The sequence below is a fragment of the Varroa jacobsoni genome, unplaced genomic scaffold, assembly GCF_002532875.2.
Source record: "Varroa jacobsoni isolate VJ856 unplaced genomic scaffold, vjacob_1.0 scaffold_222, whole genome shotgun sequence".
Lineage (NCBI taxonomy): Eukaryota > Metazoa > Arthropoda > Arachnida > Mesostigmata > Varroidae > Varroa > Varroa jacobsoni.
The window spans coordinates 1-10,405 of record NW_019213124.1 but is presented as its reverse complement, the minus strand read 5'-3'; the positions used below and the strand labels follow the sequence as shown (position 1 = coordinate 10,405).

Here is a 10,405-nt window from a genome sequence, read left to right as displayed (position 1 = left end):
ATTTTTGCTCTATCATTATGTATGTATTAGAAATATTCAGACACACTATATTGTTAAATATTCAATTTTCCCCCGAAATGCGTACATTAGCTCAAGGGGTGCACACTTATTCACTCAACCGATGAATACGAGACTTGATGATAATTCAGTGAATAATGCCTAGCTTCTATAATATCAATCCGCGCAGAATAAATTCCTTTACGTTAAGCTACATAGTCAAATAATATGGTTAAATATTTTTTATAGTTTATATTGTGCAATTACACTCGTGTGCACATTTCCGTTATCCAATGGAGAACTATGCATATTTGCATCGTACAATTATCCACACAGGCCTATTTGGCCGTAATTTCGCGATGTGCCAAGGTCTTACTATTCGTGGCGTGGTAACGTTTAACGCTAGTTATTCTCCAGGAAAGCGCTCTCGTTGCGGTCATCTGGGGATGACACTGTGTTGCAAACAAGGCGAAGTGGGATATAGCAGGGTGAAACATTAAGCAGCTATAATCGTTCATTATTTCCTCGCTGGTGGCAGCGTCGACGAGAGCTGAGCGCGGCCGGTGGCCAGACAGCGGAGTAGATGCGTGTAAGTGACGATGCGCCATCTAACGTTCTCAAATACTTTTTCACGGTCACTCTCGTCTTCACGTTAAAATCACTAAGTTGCCGATTTTTTAAAAGGAAGTTGTGTGCTGACGACAGTTCAAACGGGAGATGAGCTCGAGTTTCCGGGATGATAGAGTTGATTCTTCACGCAGCTTTAGGACAAAAATTCGGGTGACTAAAGGTGCCTTACATCGATACCGAATGATCGAGTACGCCTCCCACTAACAACAAGGGAGAACCTAAGGGCCTTGATAGAATTCTGAGAATAGAAAAAAGTGTAGGATACAGATGGGCGAAGAGATAATGCTACGGCGGACATTACTTGTTGAAAGTTTATCTTACAGAAATGTTGTAATGTACGTAATGGTTTTCCACTAATAGGGTGATATGATGCAGAGTGCGGAGCCACATCCAGTTTGTACCACTGCAACGGTGCATCTCGTGGCCCGCTCGTGTCATTTCATAGAGGTATTTTTCATCTAATGCAACCTGTACGTTTAAACACTGTTATCTTAATAGCGTTAGCGTCTTAAACAAATCCTCTTCCTTCATATTTAGACTCAATTTACAGGTTAAAAGATGTTCATATTTCGATTTCGTACAGCGGCTAACTAGAATTCATCGGACCAGGATGAAGCCATATGATAACGCCAATGGCTTCGAGCAGTATAAATCTAAAAACAGCCCGAAATGTATTAGCAACTGCTGTGTTTGATTGTTCAAATGAAGAACTTTTCTGATCTGCTTTTGTTTTTCCTCGCATGGCAGATCCTTATAATCATGTATGATTGAATTATATCCACGTCCCATTGTGTAGTAGAATTTAAGCTTTGCGTTGATAAAAAAAAAAGGTTCTAGTTTAGCTCCTTATGACAACATGTCGGTGAAGAATAACACATTTGAAAGTAAGCTCGGTAGTGGAGGAATAAGTGCCTACCTTCTGACGTTGGACTCACCTAAGGCAAAATATAGCTATTGTTTGCGGGGCAGCGTTTGGTGATAACGTTTGCTTGGCAGGATTCTTATAAAGGGCTTTGTCGGTATAGAAGAATCACTAAGTGGCTTAAAAATTGCTGCAAAAAAATGGTCTCAGTTTGTACAAACTATCAGGGAAGTATGATATGATACAGATAGATTTACTTCTGCAGCAGTCATTTTGAAAGCGGTAATGCAACTGTAGTATGCTGCACAAAATATTTTTATTGCAAGCCATTATAATAATAAAATTGACTAAAAAATAATTTGATTTTGGCCTAAAGTAGGTAGAAGGTCGACTTAACTGCATTGATCAGTGTATCGTTCGGTCAGTACAACGGTGCGCGTTCCCACACCATCAACACCTCTCATTCCAGCCTTTCTATCCTCCTGGATTCCACCTCTGTCTCTGCCATGGATCCGGTTGATCCTTTCACCGAATCCAAATTTCATATCTATTCTATTAGTGTGCTATAACGAAGGAAGACTGAGTTGTATACCTTAATGAATCTCGTTTCATATGCTGTTGGATGATATCCGATTCACCGCTGGACATAAATTAAACATCTTCATCAGATCAACCTCTAGCCTGTTCGCAAGCAGAACACGGTGCATCGTGACACATCTTTTGGCTAACAGCGTTTCAACCAAGATATCGTCTGCAGATATGACAGGCCATCAAAATAGATGTTCATTTGATAATTGGGTAAAGAGGCATTCGAAGAAAGGAAACAGGCCTACATGCTACTTCCGTTCTTAAGGCATAGATGTTAACGTTAACGCGGAGAAAGAAGGATTGCACAAAAGTGTCAATCATCCAATCCAGATGATAGTTCACCCCACAGAGTACTATAGCTTGATCGACTTTTGTTCTGATCGTAATCTGTCAAGGCTGATTAAGCTTTATTCTAAAAGCACTTTCCAACGTTAGATAATGGTTAAACATGTGATAGAAGATCATCAAGTATGATAATCATGCTTGTATCAAAATCAAGTAACTAAGTCGTTTTTAGCAAATTAAGAGGTATTTGTTCATACAAGTTTTCTAAGAAAAAGTGCTTAGAGTTAGGTTACCACATCAGGATCATATCGGCGTTTTCCACATACTGAGGTTTTGGTCCATCTAACATATCCAGCACAAATATTAGCCAACAGTCTAAATAATAAATACAGTGTATAAGTATATATAATTTTTAGTAGTATTTATTTCCACTAATTTGTTTCAGAAACCATCGGAGTCACCGTAGTCGGGAACGCGAGCGTGACATAGGAAGCGGCCATATGAGCGATCGCGGTGAACGTGATCGGGACCGAGGAGGCGATCGAGGAGTTATCCCTGATCACCACCGGGGCGGAGAACGTGGACTTGATCACCGGGGCATCGACCGCGAAGGAATCGATCAGCATCCGAGCGAATGGAATAGGGGGGATAGGGACAAAACTAGAGACAGCCAAAATACGGCTCCTTCACAGAGCTTACAACGTCGAGGTCAATCAAAAGGTAGACTGGAGAGAACGATATGGAAGGAGAAACTGCATGAATAATAAGTAACGTAAGGTCAATAATCTTAAGCACCAGTATCATAGGTGCTTGATTTGTTCTCGATAGGCATACATGCAGATTCGTTCGCATACATCTGCGTATGCATGCATGTATTCTATGGATGAAGATTCTATCAGGTGTTTCTAGCTCATTCGATAAAGTGCTACGTACGTTCTCTTGATGTATTAAAACAGCGAGGAGCATTCCGCAGGTTGTGATAACACGAATGTTGTTCTCCACTTACAGAATATATTTTACATGTATTCGTGATACCAAATTTATACAGAGAAAGAAGTGCTATTATTCGGTCTTTAGTATTTTCATCAAATAAAGGTCATCATACCACTCAATTGCTGTTTACCACATCGAGCTAACATCATGATCCAACTGCATTGCGTTGGTTTGCATTGCAGGTGGTACTCCGCCTGACGTCGTAAATTCTGTAGTGCCGTTAGACAAACCTCGAAAGACGAGAAATTTTGTGTTTGAATCTTCCAAGGTAAGCAGCATAACAACTGAGAGACCACCGTTCACTAATTATGAAGTCCTTGGAAGAGAAAAGAGAAAGTGTTGCCATACGCCAACGATGCGGAGGAACTCATATGGAGACTTCGCACTTAGAAGCGTGTGCAGTTCATGTCTGTAGCAATGTCCGAAGGCGTGAGAGCCGTCTATGAGGCACTTTCAGCCGTCTATCGTCGATTATGAAAGAAACAGTAAATATTTAAAATCGACCCTAAATCCACTTCCATTTCATTCCAGAACCTAGGCTTCTGAAACCATGCTCAACAGCGGTACTACAATTCATGTTAGTACTAATGGTTAGACTGTTAACTTGAAAAAGGAGACGACTATTTCACGAGGCGTTGAAATACGGCTGTTTCGGAACTGCACTTCTATTGTCAAATAGATCTTTGCCTTTAGATACAGCGAGAAAATGAAAACGACTACTGCCGATTGTCACACGTTGTCTATTTGTTTCTGCTTGTGCTGTGCATTGAACTTAGGAGCGCATACGTGTAAAGATCCTCGAGTTAATAGATGCTAACTATGGCCTCTATGTATGGCCCTGTGCGCCCGTATTGGCGCAGTATATCTGGTTTTACCGAGATCACGTAAAGGTAAGACTTTATGTGAATATCTGTACCGTATTGGAAGAAATGCATGGACATAGTTATAGGAGTTATTGTACCGACGCGCAAAATGACACCGACTTGCAGATGATGGCTGACGTCTGTGTTCTCTGGTGACTCATCGATTTCAGAACAAGCGGGTGTTGGAGCTGGGCGCCGGAACGGGCTTACCGGGAATTCTAGCTGCTTTGTTGGGAGCTCGTGTAACGTTATCCGACTCTGCCAATTACCCCCTGAACATCAGGCACTGCCAGCAAAATGTCGAAGAAAACGGCCTATCGACCACAGAGGTATCTCTATCACCACTACTCTAATTTTCTCTCATTCTGATTTATATACCAGTGATACATACATATATCATATGCATTGAGGAGTTTTTTCTAACTGTGAAGGTCTCCATAGGCACATTTTTGTTTTGATGCCATTGTGCACCGTTCACACAGAAAATTACTTCTCAAAAACTGGAAAATAGAAGAAAGAATTACTGCTGCGTATTGTGTTTAAAGCTGTTATTTTTCGATTAGGTGGATTTTGTTGACTGTGATGTTGCAAATATTTCTCTTAGCCTTTTTTGCAATGCCCACCTTCTACTCCGCAATCCCGGGACAGCAACAGAACGTACTTACGGTTGTCAATTGATTCAGGTACCGGTACTGGGTGTTACGTGGGGTGCATTTTCTCCGTCTCTCTTTGAGCTTGGCCCAGTAGATCTAATATTGGGCAGTGATATACTCTACGACACAAAGGACTTTGAGAACGTAATCGTCACGGCTAGCTACCTCCTTCACCAGAACCAGCACGCCAGATTTTGGTCAACTTACCAGATCAGAAAGTTAGTGTCCTTTCATTTCTTTGATGGAATATACAAGTACAACATTAGGCCATTCTGTACTGATCTAGAAATATTTTGTTTCTTCTATATTTTCTTTTCATATTCTTATAAAATCAAAATTAACGTTTTTGTATTTGATAAGAATTCGAATAGAAGTTCCTTCAATTAATCATATAAAACAAATAGTCTAAGTTTAGGTACGAATTGCTTGGACAACTGTTCATTTGCCCGTCTCCCTATTCAAGACAAATGAAGTTGCGAGCTTCGGGTCCTTATAAAACCAACTAAGATATCCGAAGATGTTCTAACATAAAATCCTTCCTACATAAAGAATGAACATTTTTGTTGAACATTCCGGGCAAGATAGAAAAATTATTTTCGTAAATTACTTCCAGGTCTTATACCATGATAGTAATAATTATTATTATTCTTCATTGACTCGTATCGACAAATGCGCAAAATGGAAAATGCTATGGGGTGTACAATAAAAACATCTTATATAGCTGCCAACAAGCTCTCATGATGTGTAACCTGTGAATGCCGTCTAATGGAGTTTTTTTAACATTTGTTATACGTTTACTGACGGCCAATCTTGTCACCTGACGTGTGGACGAACGGCCTTATCCTTGCAATTCTTCAGCCCTGAATACAATTTGGAGAAGTTGTTGAAAAAGTGGAACTTAGTGTGCATGCGGGTGCCCCTGGATCATTTTGACGCAGACACCCCGTCGATAGGGGGCTCAAGCTTGCCTGGAGTACAGAATATCGAGATGCTTGTTATGACTGTCGATCCTACCCAAGAGGAGCCCAAACAGCCGAAGAAAGACGCCATCAGGTTAGTAAGCACTAATGTTAAATTGTAACCACGATTAGTATATTTTGTTAGCAGCATTCTCGAGCACACATAGGCTATTGTGAAGTCAGAAAATAACTAGGACCACCACTGATAGAAATCATTATCCAAAGTAGCTTATATTAATTCACGTATCAGATGAACTGCTCATGAAACTTCTCACTGCACAATAGCAGATCAATATAATGAATGTAATACGCCTTGCCACTTGATGTATTAAGCATATAATTGGACAATTTTTACCAGTCTTCTAAAGTGCGAACTATTAGATGTATCTTTGTTTAATTACTCGTTTTCGTCAGAAAAATTACCCTCTATGATGCACTGATAGCGTTAGATAAGACACGCGATCTGAAATAAAACCGTACAAAATTTATAATAACAAATACAAAAAGTATTTTCTCTATTCATCCACATGGCTCACGACTCGTCTCGTTTACGAACCTGTCGTCACAAATCAGCTGCGATGCGATAAAATATAGTGGTACATATTGTATATGGAAATATAAAACATTTGCAGCTAAATTCGTTAGTTATGTCACTATATGTCATGTATAGTGTATATATATTTAGATATATTTGTACATGACCTCATGGAGGAGCTACAAGGTATGCGCGTCGTATAAAAACGACACTAATTTTTTTCTAGTCTTCCTAATTTGTTCACGCACATGTTTGCCCTGCTTTTATTTGGGTGACCGTTTGCGTTCCCCACAAACAGAAATACTGAAATCTTTATATGCTATTTGTAGTTCACCTGGACATAAGCAATTGGGTCTTGATGAACTACAACATTATTGAATGAGCTTCGCTGTCGAAGCTCATTCTCGGATATGTTTTTTGAGTTCTTGTATTGCACTATAATGCCTTAACGATGCATAAATAATGGAATGTATCCTTTTTTGTAAAAATTTAATACCAATAGACGTACTGTATAATGAAGCCATGACTCTTACGTCGCATAGGATGTATACACTCCACCAATCGCGTTGTATCACTTCAAACAAATGTACTCGCTGTGATTCGTACGATGTCATAATTGCCTACAGGATTAGCGTTCTTAGCAAATATTGAATACCTATTGGTTTTTGTTTTTTCTTATTAGGTATTAATATCCGAGGCGCTGCCGTCTTGGCCGCGCCAATATTCAAAGAGGCAGCGTTCATAAATCTCGTCACAGTAGAGCCATCGATATTCATGCCTCCGATAGTGGACCGATAGGTAGTTTTCGGGGTTACTTCTATTCATTCTTGCATTCCACGGCTAGTCCTCTAATTTGGCAAGGCTGCATAATAGCCCACTTTTGTATCTTCGGCTTTTCTTTGTTGCAAGTAACAGAATCGCTCTTCTCCGAAAAATGTTCTCCTGGGAGAAGGAGCTGCAATCAGCCCATGACGTACTTGCACCAGATACCTTGAATTCTGACGTAATATCTGTTATAATAATTGCTACTGAGTGGAAATTGTGCAGTGTGTGCGATAATTTTAGCTGGACCTGAACGCACAATAGTGCTTCGCCTTAAAACGAGAGACGTTACTGGCTCACTAGCCTGTTTGTAATTTTGAACGCTTAAGATGCAGGTGGAAAGTTTGCGCATGGTGCGTGTCTCTAGAGACAAAGAAAATTATGTCATATTTGTATTATAATTGATCATATATTTCCACTATATCGAATAGACGACTTGTAATGTAGAGCGACGAAATCATTTGAAGCTTTGCCGCAACTAATTTGTCTTGTTAGGACAGGACAAGAAAATGAGTTTTTCTTTTAATTGTATTATGCTTATTAGAAGCAAAAAAATTTTCTCTACGCCATATTATTTCAAAATTTCCAAGAATAATTTCTAGCATAGCCTCTGTTCCTTCTTCCTGCTTCATTTTCTCTAAGATTGTTTTGCTCTGCGGGACCTTATGAAAGTATTGGCATTCTCTCTATGAGCCATGAGCTTTTCAAAGATTAGTAACGGACTATTTGATCTATGCTCATGGAAATGTCATATTCCATTTTCTCAAACTGTATACTCGTTAAAGGGAAATCCGTTTAGCTATGAGTTTATTTTCGAGTAGAACCTAGTGCCGTTCGAGCCATAGGTGTGGGAAGTATTCGTTATTGCATCTTTGTGTATGATCCCTACACGTTGTCATGTGTTGTCTTATTAGTACTAGATGTGTGTTGATTTTGGATGCTTAAGGTAGTATGTTCTTGTTAGGTGTTTGTTTTTTTGTTGCCTTTTACTGTAATCATTGCTATGACGTTTAAATAACTGCTCTGGTTCGAATACTTCGCTAGAACGATATCACGCACGCACATACATATCAAATTCGTGCACGTGCTGGGGTTACGCCCGCACGCCACAATGCTACGTACTGCTGAATCGCGTAACATAACGCAACGTCACGCGTCGCGCACTCCATTTAATTGATGGTTATATGGCTGTGTCTGTGTGTGAACACATCCGCCGGTTGGTATTGAGTTGATCTCTTGGTTGGGTGCTTATTCTCTCCTTGTTTGCGCGTGCGTGCCGTGTCTACGTTACACATCTTGTCTTAGCGTGACGCTTTTGAATTCGTGCTCCGTGTGTCTTGCGCGTGTGTCGCTTGCTTTTGGTTTTGACCGCGCCGAATTACCAGAAAAACCTACAATAACTGCCACCCAAAACGATCGAAATAAATTGAAATCAACTGATTATATATTTGGTTGACCACTCAACTATCAAATATAGGGAGTGAACAAAGGTGAATTCTTACAGGTGGTCGTGATGACGGGAGCTGCTTTTAGCGGCTAGACGACACTCCACCAGTTCGCGAGGAACACGGCGTTGTCGCTTGCGAGCGATAGCTGAACACCACCGTGAAAAATGCGTACCTCATCGGCGGCGTCCATTGTCGAGTACGTTGAAAAATAAGACAAATTTAAAAACGTCTACTGCTACGGCTGCTACTATAAACTACGACAGCAAAAACCACTACGCCTATGGCATACAGTGCGATAGCAGTTAATGTAGCGTCTGCCTAGTAACTGTAGTAACAATAATAATAAGCTAACACTTCACTAAAGTCTGAGTCAATAAACAAGAAAGGCAGACACACATAGAAAGAGACAAATAAGTATTTGTACAGTAATGAAATGTAGAATATACATAGATAAAATACCGATTACAATGGTACACCTGTGCATGATATGGCCGGATAGAACTGATACGAACTGAAGGACAAAAACAGACAGAAACTACAAAACAGCCTTCCATACTGTAATCTCTATATTTGTCGGCCAGATACGACGTTCACATATAATTGACGGATCATATGATATGTTAACTAAATTGTAATATATCGATATGGACATTGATGATTTGTATGAACTTACTGTATCCCGTCACACCGGGATTTGAGCGACAAATTGACAACTAGAATATTCGATTCAAAAAATAAGAGAGAAACAAAAAAAGAATAGCGGTTCAAACCAGTTCCTCTTAGCAGCTCAAGTCACGGCAGCTCGCACAGTTGCGCTAACCAACCCACGAACTGCGTAATATATATATATTAAATGTGTTTATGTCACATGTGTACATAGCGATGCGTGCATGCCGAGCAGATCGACAACATCGGAGCGCTAATCTATCCATTGTCGAATAATGGAACAGACATGAACAAGGATCTGGACCGAAGTGGGAAGTACAGAAACATAACTATATCTGTTAAGGCTGTCAAGAGAAATAAAAAGTTTAGTTTAGTTCAGAGCTCCGGGCCTCTGGCATGAGGGTGGCGGCAGCACCGGCCATGATACAATATTCGCTGATGACGACAAAGCGGATTTGGAGACGATAAGGACAAGTACGTAGCGGAAAGATGTAACAAATTGGACCGAAGAATATAACATGATTTTCTCCGTTGCAGCAGAGTTCAATGGTAATGAATAAATAAATAAATATATATATATATATATATATATATATAGGAAGATATGACGCTGAATGAGTGTTCTAAACGCGCGTGGCATGACTGCTTTGTGTGTGTATATAAACTAAATAGAAAACGGTTACGAAGGGAAAAAGGAGGAAGCGGTACACGCTAATTCCAAGAATAATGATTATACGTCAGCTATGATTATAGAAATCATTACGATCATGATGGTGATAATGAAATGTGCTAACTTGTCCAAGCAGTTCCAGCGGAATAACCGAAGAAAGTAACCGAAGAAAACAAGACTGCTTGACTAAAAAAAAATAATAAAATGGCCAAGGGAGAGTAGCAAGCAAGTCTCAAAGTGCGGAAATATCAGCTCTGACAATACCGACGACGGCTATTTCTGATGCCAAGATTCGCAGTAGAAACAAGATGAAATTAAGATGCCCGAGCCAAATATCCTCCTATATGGCCAGGCTGCATTATGTACACGTATGTAAAAATAATACAAGAAAATATGATAGCAGAAATATGTGGAAGAACGGTACGCGGAACCGG

General features: G+C 40.0%; 1 protein-coding gene across 4 annotated transcripts in view; it reads left to right on the top strand.

Moving 5' to 3' along the window:
* Positions 1 to 9,916, top strand: part of LOC111273750 (histone-arginine methyltransferase METTL23) — a 22,630-nt gene extending 12,714 nt beyond the window's left edge. For 3 of the 4 annotated variants that reach the window (XM_022855660.2, XM_086973616.1, XM_022855662.1), the window contains 7 exons: positions 2,808 to 3,082; positions 3,538 to 3,623; positions 4,132 to 4,245; positions 4,389 to 4,547; positions 4,902 to 5,089; positions 5,730 to 5,924; positions 8,692 to 9,916. In XM_022855660.2, the coding sequence (XP_022711395.1) occupies positions 2,808 to 3,082; positions 3,538 to 3,623; positions 4,132 to 4,245; positions 4,389 to 4,547; positions 4,902 to 5,089; positions 5,730 to 5,924; positions 8,692 to 8,701 (1,027 nt within the window). In that variant the 3' untranslated portion in view covers positions 8,702 to 9,916. The remainder of the gene's footprint in view (positions 1 to 2,807; positions 3,083 to 3,537; positions 3,624 to 4,131; positions 4,246 to 4,388; positions 4,548 to 4,901; positions 5,090 to 5,729; positions 5,925 to 8,691) is intronic. The other variant, XR_002688016.2, reaches the window with a different exon arrangement.
* The last annotated feature ends 489 nt before the right edge of the window (positions 9,917 to 10,405 follow it).